This window comes from Mustela lutreola, chromosome 7 (genome assembly GCF_030435805.1).
Source record: "Mustela lutreola isolate mMusLut2 chromosome 7, mMusLut2.pri, whole genome shotgun sequence".
Lineage (NCBI taxonomy): Eukaryota > Metazoa > Chordata > Mammalia > Carnivora > Mustelidae > Mustela > Mustela lutreola.
Window position 1 is genome coordinate 45,574,740 of NC_081296.1, and position 14,677 is coordinate 45,589,416.

The 14,677-nt window shown below is 48.4% G+C and overlaps 1 protein-coding gene across 1 annotated transcript in view; it reads right to left on the reverse strand.

The window, feature by feature from the left end:
- Nucleotides 1-391: 391 nt before the first annotated feature.
- The window catches only part of ALDH1A2 (aldehyde dehydrogenase 1 family member A2), a 93,628-nt gene continuing 79,342 nt past the window's right edge, over nt 392-14,677 (reverse strand). The window contains exons 9-14 of the mRNA XM_059180623.1: nt 14,452-14,554; nt 12,566-12,750; nt 11,040-11,204; nt 9,984-10,141; nt 9,590-9,664; nt 392-2,259 (exon numbers count right to left, since the gene is read on the reverse strand). Of these exons, the coding sequence (XP_059036606.1) occupies nt 2,187-2,259; nt 9,590-9,664; nt 9,984-10,141; nt 11,040-11,204; nt 12,566-12,750; nt 14,452-14,554 (759 nt within the window). The 3' untranslated portion in view covers nt 392-2,186. The remainder of the gene's footprint in view (nt 2,260-9,589; nt 9,665-9,983; nt 10,142-11,039; nt 11,205-12,565; nt 12,751-14,451; nt 14,555-14,677) is intronic.

The window sequence follows — 14,677 nt, forward strand, 5'->3', positions numbered from 1 at the left end:
TCATCTCCCCATGGTAAATAAAAGTAAAGCTACTGCCAAGTGCCATCATCAATGCCAGTTCTGTTGTGTAGCCCACAACTCAGATGAGGCCCTAAACACTTCTTTATGTTTTAGCTGTCATGGAGGCTATTTTGAATTAAAACAGTCGTTTCATCAGTTTCCTACATGATTCTACTTGTTGGCTGCATAAAACCGCATGTGTACTCAAATTTTAAGCAGTGTCAGAAAACAAGGGTGTTGTTTACTGCGTTCTATAAAAATGCTTTCCCAGACTTCTGCTCAGTAACCAGAGAAAACCACACAGCTGAAAACCCCAGCAGCTGAGAGAAGGACCCAAGTGTGCTCAGTATGACGCGAAGATTTATAAACACAGCCACGTAATCCCAAGGAGTACACAATATAAATGCTTTATTGCTAGCACAGAGGTTTCTTTTTAAGTAAATTAAAAGAAATAAATCTTCATTTTCACATTCTATATTGCAGTTGAAAGGTAACTAGCTGGTTAATGGATATGTTCACTTGGACACACGCTAGAGGAGGAGAGCATGACATTCACATGGGAGAACTCAGAAGCGTGGTGTCTCTCGAGGCATCGGGCCACTGAGTGCACGGTTGTTCGTAAATAACAGCGGACGGAGATTTCCCTTAAACATCATGAATAGACGAGACTCATCAATAGAAAACCAGTGTGGTTAGAAAGCAGGAACCCATTACATAGAGAAGGCTATATGCGCCTTGCCCGTATTCCATTACTCTAGGTTATGGTTGGTACTTTTAAATAAATGATCTTCATCTAGGTTACAGGCTGGGTTGGATTCAGCAACTGGAAAGAGTGAAGGAGGAAAGGAAGCCGATGCTGTCCATCGGCTGCTGGATGCACTGGAAAGCAGAAGGAGAAGTGTTTGGCCGGAGGGGAAGGAGAGGGGCTGTTTTGTGCCTCCCCCCCTCGGGAGGCTTGTCGGGAGGGAAACCCACGTGTGGACGCGCCACTGGGCGTGGCGGTGGGGTGCTGGTGGAGGACGGCAAGCGCGGCACGCTGCAACTCTGCAAATGGCAACGGAACCTCCAGGCTGGGCCGGATTTTCCAAGGTTACTGCCAGTGCATTCAGGGCAATGATAGGCCAAAGTAACACCCAGAGCACTGGCAGGATCGGGTCTGGTGCAGTGTGTGTGTGTGTGGGGTGGGGGGGGCGGCCAGAAGCGGCTGCCGAGTCCAACTGCAGAGATAATTCACTTCCTACGAATTGTCAGCCAGTACTAGAAGTGAACTTATTTCTCCAAGGCCCCCAGCATTACCTGGTACCAAATTCTTGAGCTGACTCAATTCGTTTTGGGGTTGATTATTAAGAGCTTTGGAAAAAGATCTTATCAGTCTATGAAAAACAACCCCCCTTCCCACCCCTGCTGCCTTATTCCAGAATCACCCAGAAGACAGAACACACACGCACACCAACACACCCTAAAACCAAACGGCAAGCTCAGAAGCTGTGAACTACATGTGATCTCTGGGTCTGCATCTTTCCTGATCTTTCTCACTCGTGTCTTTTATGGATGTACGAAAGCCAGACTGGGTCAAGAACATCCCGAGCTCTCAGTTCTCGGTACATCTGCAGTGTACCAGCTCCTGGCAGTCTCAGTCTGGTCTGGCTCTAACTAAAACCATTTCATGTTTTGCTTTGAAGAAGTGGATAACATGAAATGGTAATTTGGCTGCAAACCCTTGGAAAATTGTTCCCGGCCCAAACATCTGCCCCAAATGAGCTCAGCTGAGATCTCCTTGGAGGGGTGGGAAGGGGGAGTGGTGGTGAGCAGGGAGAGCCTGGAAGGGGGAAAAATGGAGACAATGGAAAGATGACCTTTCCTCAGGAGGAAAGTTCCTTGTGATGAAAGACATCAGCCCATCGCTCCGGAAAGAGAGACTGTATGTTCCCGACAGTGACTCCTCCTGCCTGCTCCCCGCTTCCCCACTATTTGGTATCATTAAGGTGATCCCTTACGGGGTGCCAGGAGACTGTGCGCACATGCTCTGCTTTCCTTATGCAGTGACTGGCGTGGCCTACATGTCATTGTTTACATCTTTAAATAAGGACCGAGTATGGACTTTGGATTCCTGAGAGCCGGGCCCCCCAGGGAGAGCAGAGAGGGAGGGTCCTGCGGGCTGGCCTCCACCTTCCTCCTCAGCCTTCTTACGAGTTCTTCTGAGGGATCTTTACAGTCACGGTCTTCACCTCGGAGTACTCTCGCAAGCCGAACTCCCCCCTGGAAGGCAGAAGTAGGCAGTGTCAGACACCTGAGGCCGAGGCAGCCTGGCCTGAGTGATGGCAAGGGCCCCGAGAAGGAGCCGTTTAGCACCTGCTAACAGCAGGCCATGGGGTTCCCATGTCTCATGAGTGGACAGCCCAGCCCTCCTCTGAGAGGCAGAGAGGGCTGCTACCACGTCACGAGCAGTGACCGTTTCTTAAAGTCAAGGGCTGACCTGTCCTCACAACACGGCGCAGCAAGGGGCGGCAGCGTTCCCAACTACTCTGAGACGCAGGCACGCGTGTTAGCTTGAGCCCACGGTCACACAGACCCCAGACCATGCCCCTGGGGGTACACTGCGGACAGCAGAGGCCCAGGTCCAGGCCCCCGCTGTTGTGTCTCTACCAGTGGCAGTTATGGCTCTAGAGGACAATGGTGTGCTTTCCTCCTCTAAAAACCCACTCCTGCCACGAGACACCCCCTGATGTTTCTTTGTTCTAGTCACTCTTCCTGGCCACCTAGTCCACTTTAGCTGAAAGAAAAACCAGAGATTTCTAAGCTGGGATCCCCTCCCGTTTGTCCTAAATTCCTTTCCACTGGTCCTTAGACTTAACACATGGAAGTGGGGACCCAAAGACCTGGACAGGGAAGAGCATGGATCACCAGCAATGCCTCAAAAACCATCCTGATGCGGACTGCCCACAGCCCCACAGAGTCAGGGGAAAGAGGGAGGAAATCCAAGTAACTGACCGCAAAGGAAGTGGCCCCCGAGACTCTGCTTAAATGTTTATGGGGTGGGAGCTGGGTCCCCCGTCTCTGCAGGAGCCAGGAGATGCCGCCTTCCTAGCCCTCTGGACAGGCAGCGCTGGTCTCCAACCCTCAGGGGGCCGGGCTGCAGCCAAGCCTGGTGGCTGCCATGCTCCTTTCTTTCTTCTCTCTGTACCCTCTCCTCAGGTCACCTCAATTTCATTGCCCTTGCCCCCTTTTCTTTATTTCATTGTAAAGTCAAGCACTTTTTCCCAATTTTCTCTTTTAAAAATTGAACCCCCCCCCCCCCCCCCCGCAATTCTTTTTAAAGTCACTGGTCCATGAGGCTTTTCCTGGCTATCTCAGTAGGAGGAGCGCCTCCTGCCTCTGTGTTCACAGAGCACCTGGGCACCAGTTATCACAACACTGTCTCTCAGGAGGGGAGAAGGGCTGCCTGAGTGGCCGTCTCCACCCGAGGACTCAAGAGCTTACTGGTCCTGCCTCGTGCCCTCTAGCAAACCTCGTGTAGAGCCCACAGCTTCAGGCTCAGGCGGCCCTTATGGGAGGGAAAGAAGGAGGGAGGGCTTTCACCCGCCCTCCCCCTCCCTGGGTCCACCCAGTAGACATATCACCTCTCTCAGGAAAAAATAAAAGGACACTTGGAGATGTATTTGAGTAAGAAAATATTAATAAAGGCTGTCTTTCAAAACGGGCAAGTATGGGGCACCTGGGTGGCACAGTTGGTTAAGCAGCCAACTCTTGGTTTTGGATAGGTCATGAGCTCAAGCCCAGCGCTGGGGTCTACACTTGGTGTGGAGTCTGCTGGAGAATTTCTCTCCCTCTCCTCTTCCCCGCTGAATCCAAAATTAAATCAATCTTTTAAAAAGACCAAAACAATCATGTGTAAAATCTAACTGGGCTTTACAATCAAGACCTTCTGTGAGCCATTCATTTCGCTACCTTCCAGGAACCCTATGCTCTGCACAAACTTCCAATCACTTGGCCAGCAGCAGCTCTGAGCACCAAGGTCACCTAGGTTGTCATAACCATGCCATCCCCGCCAAGACATCAGAGGCAGCCAAGGAGAGAGCAGAGTATGTGTGCTCTTCTCTTATCTGCGTTGGCCATCTTTGCTTACGGGAATGAGAATCAATCCTGGACGGCCCCACTCAGTAGAAGGTTCCCTCATTAGCTCCCTCCAGTCCCTGAGTCTTTATTACCAGCTTAGCTCTGGCTCTTTCTGGACTCTTTCCTTCCTTGGGCAATTCTGAAAGTGTCTCTTCATCACGGACATCATCTGCCTCCTGTTTGAAGTGCGGCTCCTCCCTTCTGGTTTCCTGGCTTGCACACGCACATGGCGCAGACCCTGAACCATCTCCTCCCACTCAGATCTCTAAGTCGGGTTGAGGAGTGTTAAGGAAGCCTTACAGAGTCAGGAGTGTGGTGGTGTGGTTGCTTTCGAGTGTGAGTATTGGGTCCCGCAATCTCTGGGTGCGTGACGTGGAAAATCACCCTGCGCTGGGGGAGCTCCTCCCTTACGTCCTGTGCAGTCACCAGCCACCATGGTCGGCACACTGCCTGCTCCGAGAATGACGAGTGGCCTCGCATCTGCCGTAAAAGCAATGCTGGAGTTGGGGTCAGCAGGCCAGGCATCCCACTCAGCTCTGCCAGTACCTGGCACTGTGACTCCAGGCGAGCCTCCTCCTAGGGCCCGGGCATCTCTCAGACATCAGGAAACCTAAGACCATCCTTGGAGCTTGCTTACGTTGTGGACTCCTGACCATCCCCACCAAAGACTCTGCCTCAGTAGGTCTGGAGAGGAGCCTGGAGATGGTGATGCAGGTGGTTGTTTGGGTCACCCTTTGAGAAGCGCTGCTGGGATGTCTCTGAGGGCCCCCTGTTTAGATTCTCCTTCTAATTCACCACCTCATTCTTGGGGCTTTCTCTCCAATCTAGCTTAGTCCAGTTAAATCCCACAGTTACAGGAGAACCACACTACGGTGCAAACGCAGACACGCCTCTCCTGCTGCCCCCCAATCTCTCCATATGGTCGCCTGCTGGGCTCCACAGAGTGTCAGGGTGAAGACACATTCGGATGCCTGTGTTCCTGCTTCTGAGCCAGACTGGGTTATATTCTCTGCCACCAACCAAACCCAGCAGACCCGGGGCAAGGTAAGGTGCCTCCAGCCAGTCCCTGCAGAAAAATCACTCCTAAAACAAAGAGGGATTACTGTGTAGAATGTATATTTATTTCCCTGCTCTTTTCTTTGCCTTACAGCAACATTTCACAGAGCAGGGGCTCCAGACCACCTGCACCAGAACCATTCCAGAAACCTGTTAACAATGCAGATCCTCTGCCTTAGCCCAGATTTACTACAGCCAAATCTCCGAGAGTGGGTCCCCAGACAGGCACGCTTGGCAAGCCCTTCTGTCTGACCGCAGGTGACTTTCTGTGCATGTGCATGGTCTGTACATGCACATGGGCACACACACATGCACACACACACAGGCACACATGCATGTCTGTATGTGCACACGGGCACACACACATGCATGCCCGGGCACACAAGCACACACCGATGCTCTGCATGAACACACACACGCTCTGCACATATATATGAGCACACAGGCACAGATGCATGTGCATGCAAATTGGGAAGCCCTTATTTAAAATATTCCAATAATGTTTCTCATCTTCAAAACCTGTGTCCTCAGTTTTTAAAATGAGTTTTTTTAGAACCTCAGAACGTGAGGTTCTTTCTATGTGCTCCCTTTGTGACATTTATGTTATTGCTTGTCTCAGAGAGGCTTAAAAGAGGTAAGGGAGGGGATGGGAGGAGTGAAATGTGGAGAACTGGCTGCAGGGCCAGACTAAAGTGAGCTGCCCCCACCTCTGACCCTGGGAATCAGGCCAGCCCATCAGGCAACCTGTAGAGGGCAGCCCTCCACAGCGCTCTGTGGGGGAGAACTCCCGGGTTCCGACAGAGCCAGTTTCCAGAAAGTGCTGCTTCTCTTCTCTGTGCCTCTTAGAGGTGGGAAAAGGGACCAGAGCCACATGGAGTTTGCAAGGCCAGGAGATAAACAGTCCTGTCCAGAGGTGGGCAGGGGAGTTTCTGGGATTGCAGTAAGTGCGAATGAAGAGTGGGGGACCAGGATAGGGCAGGTGCTTTTATTTGAAGTCTTGTGACCACTCCAGGCCATTTAAGGAAGAAAAAAACATGTTTGGAGAGCAAGTAGGGACAAATTATCCAATGATTTAGACAAAATGAAGTGAGTCTCATCAAAGAGCCCTGTTGCCTAATTATTTTTAAACTGCACTGGGAAGGCCAAGTCACTACAGCACCAATGTGATAAGTGGAGAAAGACTGCTTTTCGGTCTCTTGGGCCACTGTTCTCCATGTGGTTCTGACACAGCCTAACTGTCTCCTGGACCGTCTCTCCAGGCAAGGGGAAGGTTGCTAATGCAGATAGACTGGACCTGGATAATGTCACAAGCCCAAACCCTGTCCATGCTGAGGACCCAGGGCGAGCCTGGGATGAGCTCCATCAGGCGGCAATTATTTACTGTATTTTATGCCTATGATTCACCCTCTTAATGATCTGTAACAAAACAGCAGGAGCAACATTCCCAGAGCCAGGGATTGTCCCAACATTTCAGAGACCAGGAAGGCCCAAACACAGAAGCAGGACACAGAATATCAAGTTAAACACATCCTGAAAGGTGGGAGCAGGAAGTGAAGGTCATATGTGAGTTAGGAAGAGACAGCTCTAAGTACACGAAACCTTTATAAAAGCTGAAAAGTACTAATAACTGAGCAAAGGGGATCCAGAGTGATTCTGGGTTCTGGCTGTAAAGCAAGTGGGAAGCACTGAAGGCCAGAAGCAAGACCCAAGCAAGAGCAACTTCCCCATGGCATTCCCAGCGACAGAATGGAAGTTGATGATTCGGGCTGAAATTCAGGTATCATTCTGCCATACTTCCAAAGAAATAAGGAAAAAGAAGGATCACCTATGTAACACTCATCTGCTTGACCTCTACATTTCTGGAGGTTTGCCAGACACTGCTGGGTAGCTGGAACACTGAATCCTACCGTTTTATCCTCAGGGCAAACCTTTGGGGTAGGTACTATAATTATTCCCATTGTGGAGATGAGGCTTAGAGAGATTAATGAGGCTTATTCCCATTTTAGAGAAACAGAGGCTTAGTGGGATTAAGTAATTGGTCCAAGGTTGCATAGGTATTAAGTGGTAGGATCACGATATGTATCTGAAGCCGTGTGACTCTAGAAACTCTGCTCTTAACCTCACTGCTATGCTTAATTTAAAAGGTTAATGGCTAAGAGCTAGAAATTACCCCCTGATGTATCTGAAGCATGTAAATCCTCTATGCTGGTCTTACAGGTTCCCTGTACTTTGTCCCAAATACCATCCTTATGTCTCCCACAATGCCTCTATGCCCTCTTTCTCCACTCCTACCTAGCTTTGCCCACCAACCCTGCAAATTATTCCCCTTTCTCCATCTACCCAAATGTTCCTCTCCTTTAAAGACCAATTCAGATCCCTATATTCGATCCTATCCAAAGGTTTCCCAGGCTTCTACAGCTCACGATGATCTCCCCCACCCCTGCACTCCTCTACGAATCAGTCTTCTCTGGAATTCTTCTACTTCTTTCAATGTTGTATATTTCATGTATCTAGCAAAATCTCAAGTGCTTTGATGAGCCATATATCATCCCCTACGAGCCAAGCACTCAATACTTCCTAGCAGACTGATCATGACCCGGCACTGGCTCACAAATGGACGCATTCAATAACGGCAGAGGGAATGGACATAAGAATATTTCCTCTTGGGCGTCACAGGATTTAAGAAACATGGAGCCAGCCCCCTTCAAGAGGAAGGAAAGTGGTTTATTTAGTTTGTTTTGTTTTGTTTTAAGAGAGAGTGAGTATGAGCAGGGGCAAGAGGCAGGGGTGGGAGAGGGAAGCAGAAGCAGAGGAAGAGAGAATCTCAAGCAGACTCCATGCTCAGTGAGGACCCCAATGTGGGGCTTGATCTCATGACCCTGAGATTATGACATGAACTGAAATCAAGAGTTGAACACTTAATTGACTGGACCACCCAGATGCCCCAGGGGGAAAATGTTTTCGTTTTTGTTTGTTTGTTTGTTTTTATTAGGGGAGTGTGTGTCAGCTCAGGAAGACCCCGGTTACCATCCACACTCTGAATGTTGCTCATTCCCATTTATATATGAAGGCTGTAAATAACATCTCCTTGACTATAGTTTTCCTCTGCTACATTCCCTTTTTCCAGGTCCTTCGCCTCTCAAGAGGACTCTGCCCAGCTCCAATTCTGTCCCTTCTGAGTCCTGCCCCAGGCCCCGCAGCTTCCTTGGCTGGATATCATTGAAAACACTGAAACCGACATTCAAATCTCACATCTGCCACTTACTGGCTCTGTGACCTGGGCAAGCTGCTTAGCTGGTCTAAGCCCCAGTTCCCCACCTGAACCAAGTGGGATGTGAAGGGGAAATGTATCTATCCCACTGAATCATTGTGAAACTCAAATCAGACAATGTTGGGAAAAAAGCTGATGTAAAGTCATATACAGAGTGGGCGTTCAATGAATGATTCCTATCACTGTTATTGTAAAGCCCTCATGATGGGTTTTCTTCCTCTAGTCTTTGCCAGGACATCCTCTACCTGCCAGAAATCTCAACCTTAAAACCTCAGCTATCTCCGCAGCTCCCATGGAACGTCTAAGCCCTGTGAGGCTGGTTTAAAACAACCTTTTCACCTGTGTCTTCAGCAAGCTCCCTCCAGTCATTCTATGTCCAAACCTTGCCGTCCCAGCCTCAGAGAACCTACAGGGGCTGAGGAGGTGATTTAGGGAGGGGCTTGGGCTTGTGTGAAAATGAAGGGCTACCAATATTTAGGCCCCAGAAACAACAGGAATGGGATTAAGGCAAGTTCTAGAGCTCACAGCTGCAGCAATTTTGCTATGGGGGAATGAAAAAAAGCAAGAAATCTGTATTTTACAGAAAGCCTCTTCCTTTTTTGAATGTCAGTTAAGGATTTTAAAATGTTGTGAGGCAAAATGAAACGTTTCTGCTGGCCAGATTTGCCGTTGGGCTGGCAGTTGGTGACCTCTGCTTCAAACACCCCAAACGCCCTGATGTTCTCTATTTGTTGTGCCTTCATGCCTTTGTTCCTGCTCTTCCCTCCACATGCAAGCACCGCCCCTAACACAGTGGAAAGTTATTTGCTCTGAGAAATCTTCTCTGATCCCCATCAGGCAAAATTGGTAGACTGTTTCCTCAGTACTTGCAAGATGTTTGGCACACTTCTATCAAGAAAGTAGCCCTGATTTCATGAAATAGATGGTACATTAATTTTTATCCACCCCCACGTAAGGGAAGGGAGTTGTGTTTTATCCGTCTTTGTGACACGTAGCACAGAGCTTCATTTGCAGAAGTATGTGCTCAACAACGTGTTTGTGGAATGAATGGGTGAGTCAGAGAGCTAAACAGTCGTGTGCATACTCCTCTAGGCTAGTATCTGCCATCCCAGTTTCTCTGTGGCCCCAGCAACTTTGGACACTTACATTTCTCTCCCATTTCCAGACATCTTGAATCCTCCAAAGGGGCTCTGGGCATTTAAGGCATTGTAACAATTGATCCTAAGAGAAGAAAACACAGTACCGTGAGTATGAACTCTGCTTGCACTGAAGTAGTCCCATCATCATAGTATTTCTTTAAAAGTTTCATTTTCTAATTCCCTTTCTTGCATATGAAATATTTATCATTTAAAATTGACTTTGATCTCCTGGCCTAGCCAGTAAGAAGTGCATATCCTTTCTCAGGGAAGGCTGCTTGCCTTCTGTCTTCCCCTTCCCCCCGGAAGGTAAGCTTCTGTCCCCTGTGTTCGAGATTATGAGGCCCCTACACCGCCAGTGGTGTGCGTTATGGCCAGAAGCCTGAGGCTGATTCTTATCTTACCAAACAGTCCCAGCCTGCATTGCCGAAGACACTGTGAGGGCCTTGTTGATGTCATTAGTGAAGACGGCTGCGACGAGTCCGAAGTCTGAGTTATTGGCTCTTTCAATAACTTCATCCATAGTCTTAAACCTCAGAATTTCCTGAACGGGGCCAAAGATCTGCAACAAAATGGTTTGCGCCATCATGGGGTGGGTGCTCTGCCACCCTTGACCTGCTCTGCATATTTCAAAGTTTACTCCACCTTCATTATTTAAATGACACTGACGTTTAGCAGCACAGAACTGTAAAATCACCCAGACTCTGCCTGAGTTGTTTAACTTTAGAGTTCATGTAGCGCCCCCTACCCTCCACCCTCTTATACGACCCCCAATTCCGCTGTTGGCACCAGGGCTGCTTTCTCTGTGATTTCCCCAGCCATTGCTGCCGAACTCAGAGCCACCCCTCTGGAGACACTGGCTGATGTGCTCTGGTCCCTCGCCCACACAAATGTGAGGTGGCTTGGATGCTTTCTGCTTCCCGGTGAACAGCTTAGGAACCCATGTTTAAAGGAACTAGCCAATGGGCAGTGTATTACTAAGGCCAATGTTCGGCTCTTATGATTGTTCTCTTGGCTAATATAATTGCAGTCGAGGATCATGTCACCTGCCTCCATCTAGCTTACTTGCTTTCTGATTTAACATTTTTTTTGAAAACGGGATTTGCACATCACTGTCACAGAATGTCTATCAAATATAAAGAGACCAAACCAGAATATCATCTACAAGAAATGTTCTGAGGGCGCCTGGGTGGCTCAGTGGGTTAAGCCTCTGCCTTCAGCTCAGGTCATGATCTCAGGGTTCTGGGATCAAGCACCACATCGGGCTCTCTGCTCAGCGGGGAGCCTGCTTCCCCCTCTCTCTCTGCCTGCCTCTCTGCTACTTGTGATCTCTCTTTCTCCCTGTCAAGTAAATAAATAAAAATCTTAAAAAAAAAAAAAAAAAAAGAAAAAAGAAAAAAAAGAAATGCTCTGGAAGCCATCCCAAGAAAGGCAAGGCTTCCATTAGAACTCCATGTTACCTCCTCCTTGGCAATGCGCATGTCGTCGGTGACGTTCGAAAACACCGTGGGCTCGATGAAAAACCCCTTCCGGCCCAGCCCTTTGCCTCCACATTCCAGCTTGGCACCCTCGGCCACGCCACTCTGGATGAGTTCCAGGATCTTGTTGTATTGTTTCTTATCAATCTACAAAAGAAATTTCCCATGACTCTGTGTAAAGTCCTCTATGAAAAGAGAAAGAAGTGTGTACTCAAGAATCTTTTGTGATTTTTTTCAAACTCCATTATATCTAGTCATGTCATAGGGAACTGCTGCCATTTAGCCTTTGTCCTCTGAAGAAATGGTGACTTTGCATGCTTTAACCCAATATATTGAAAATTCCATTAAAGGCCCTACACTGAGGATAGGGCCAAATCAGCAGTACCAGATACAGAATTAAGCAATGTTTCTAAATGATGGAGGAACTGGCTAACTGATTATTTGCAGTTTCTACATGGGGGAAAGCTGACTGCTCTAACCAAATGAACAGTTCCCCAAGTTGTACTGATACTAAAAAGATGAAAACAATGGGTAAGCTCTATGTTGCTTCAAATCCTACTGGAGTGTATTTTTAACGGAGCTCCTATTACACCTTCAGAGGAAGGGGTTAAGTATAAAGAGCAAGGACTAGCTTCCTACTCCATAAAATACGGTTAGTCTGGCCTCCCCCAAGTTGTAGTCATCGCTCCATTATGATGGCAAATACAAAAATCTAAATTCCACTTGAGTTTGAATTACTCGGCTGGAACATCAGTCATCTTTCAAATGGTCCCCAAACCTCAGAGATGCTGTTTCTTACCGGGAAGACCCATACACTAGAGATTCAGATGCAACCTGATCCCAATATCCTTTAAAAATTCCCAGACTCTGTCTAGTTTAGGATTCAACCAGAATTCTATCCAGAAACAAACCTTGATGATTGTGAAGAGCCTGCAGAGCCAAACAGTGTGGACTGCAAGGCCTTCTGTGGCCCTCTCCAGCACACCACACGAAGTATGCAGAATAAGAACTAACCACACAGCAGAGGGCCAAGTAGCTCTCTAACTCCTATGCATATGCGGGTCCTAAGTAGGTCAGGCTGGTGGAGATTCCTTAGCCACAGATGAATTGATAAAGGGTTTCTGAGAAAGAGAGATACCCTTTTTCCTTGCCCGTGGCATTTGTAGGGATGCCTTGAAGGCCAGTGGTTAGGACTGGGACTGGGTTTTCGGGTCAACCTCCTTCTGGTCACATGCAAGTCTTTCTTCAGAGCTAAAAGACTCCCAATTACCCTCAAAGTCCAAAGTATCCTTGAGGCAACTTTAATCCCTTAATGTTTCAGAGTTGACATTTAGAAAAGGAAAGGGAAGCACGAGGAATAAGCAATGTCTCACCAGCTACAATTCCAGCCACGAAGATGAGGCGGGAGGGAAAGGAGGGGGCGGGAGAAGGAAGTTGTCTCTGGGGCCCCAATAGAGAGTCTGGGGCTCGCCAGGGATTAAGAAAGGGAATGTTTATGATTTCCCTACCTGCGGTCCCTGCTCCGTGGTGGGATCGAAGGGACTCCCCACGATGCGCCTCTTGGCCCGCTCCACACTCCTTCTCACAAACTCCTCATAGATGGACTCCTCCACAAAGATGCGAGACCCGGCGGTGCAGCACTGACCTTGGTTAAAGAACACGCCCTGGTGGGCCTGCTCCACAGCGTAGTCCACTGCAAGAGAGAGAGTGGTGTCCTCAGTGTGGTTCACCCACGGAGGGCCCATCCATGCAGCCCCCTCCCCTCCCTCTGCCAGAACCCCAGGAGTAATGCCCCTCTCAGCCCACAACGTAATGGTGAGGAGGCAGCATGGGGGAAAGCATTGGATTGAGGAGACACCTTAGTTCAAGTTCTAACTAGATCCTGATGTGACTGGCTACGTGACCTTGAACTTGGATGACTTCACTTCTTTGAGTCTGTTTCTTCTTCTGTAGGAAGAGGGACTGGACCACACCATCTAGAACAGGAGTGTCAAGCTCCAAGGGCAAGGGCCTGGGCGAATAATGTAGTGGCATGAATCCGCCAGCTAGCAAAACGGTCTGATGGAGACTCAGAAGGAAAGCCACTGCATTTGGCTGTTGCTATGCATGAATGTAAGCCACTGGTTGCCAGATTCACAATTTCAAGAAAAAACAGAAATCAGGATTTTTCATGTACAGTGTTCATATTTTAAAGTGCTATGTGACATTTCGACAGGTAAACATATGTATGCCCTGCACTGGGTCTAGGGACTGCTAACTTGCAACTACTGATCTATAGAGAACCTTGTAGCTGTATGTTTAATTAGCATTATGGGGAATTAAATTGTAAAAGAAACGGATCTTCCTGAAAGACACCCAAATATCCTCTGCATTTACTGTAACTGTATAGCAGCACATTACTTTCATTTCAGAGCTTACACTTCAAGATACACTAGCGAATCTGGTGTGTGCTAACTGCTAAATGATGGAGTGAATCAATAGTCACTTATCAGTCCATCAGTCCTGTCAATGGAGGAACTACTCCTCATGAGAAACTTAGGTTTGACAGTTCTGATCTCTCTTGACAACCAGCATGAAGCTGATGCTGAACTCTTCACGGATTCCAAAGCTGGGGCTGGATGGCAAGCAATCTGCTTTCTGCTTTCTGACCTCCCAGTGGTGAAAGGGACAGCAGCTCAGTCTGGTGGGATGAGAGGGAGAAAAAGAGGGACCAGAAGAGATTTTGAATTTTGATTTCCTGGCAAGCTTTTCAAACCATAAAGACCATCCCTGTGCAGAATGGCTGAGAGGGCATCCTGCCTGAAGATATGGGGTTTCCTAAATTACTGCTCTACACCGCCAGAGGGTCCTACCTCCAAGGCGTAAACACCTGACTGAATGTGTGTCGTCATTCTGGCTGAAAGTCACGGACACCGCAGAGGATGGCGGGACTAATCAGACAAGGGGTTGTGGGTTTGGGAAAATGTGGCAAGACTAGTGAACTAGAAATTTTTTTTTCATGGACTACAAAGCCACCAGACACAGTCGAGTAGTTTCAGATTTCTAGAATCTAAGCAGAAGATATTTGTGGTGTTGGGAGGCTTAGACCATTGCCCTTCCCACCATGCAGCATGAAGCAGGCCTTCTCCTCTGCTACCCTGCCCTGTGGTACCACAGAGTCAAAGGGGCTCAGGAGTGTCTAGAAAACAAACTCTGCTCAGCTGTCAACCGGCAAGCCCTCTTCCCCAGTACTAAACCAGCTGCCCCTTGGGAGGAAGGGTCCAGGTTCTTCTACTTGAAGCTTCTTCTTAGCCTCACAGATCTTTTCCTTAGTGTCCTGTCAAAAGTGGAGATACAACAGAGAGCACCAAGAGGCAGTGTACAGGGACAGGGAAAAGATCTGTTGTTGACTTACAATCAGCATCAGCAAAAATAATATTGGGACTTTTCCCTCCAAGTTCCAGAGTTACTCGCTTCAAGTTACTTCTTCCAGCTGCTTCTTGGATAAGCTTTCCAACCTGAAAGAAAGGAAATGGAAGGAGGTTTTGCACACCTAGCAGCTAAGATGGCCCGTGGCCAAAGCCAACTGTAGGCAACGGTGAGAGGCAGCAAGGATGGATCTTGCAAGGCAAACCAGCCCC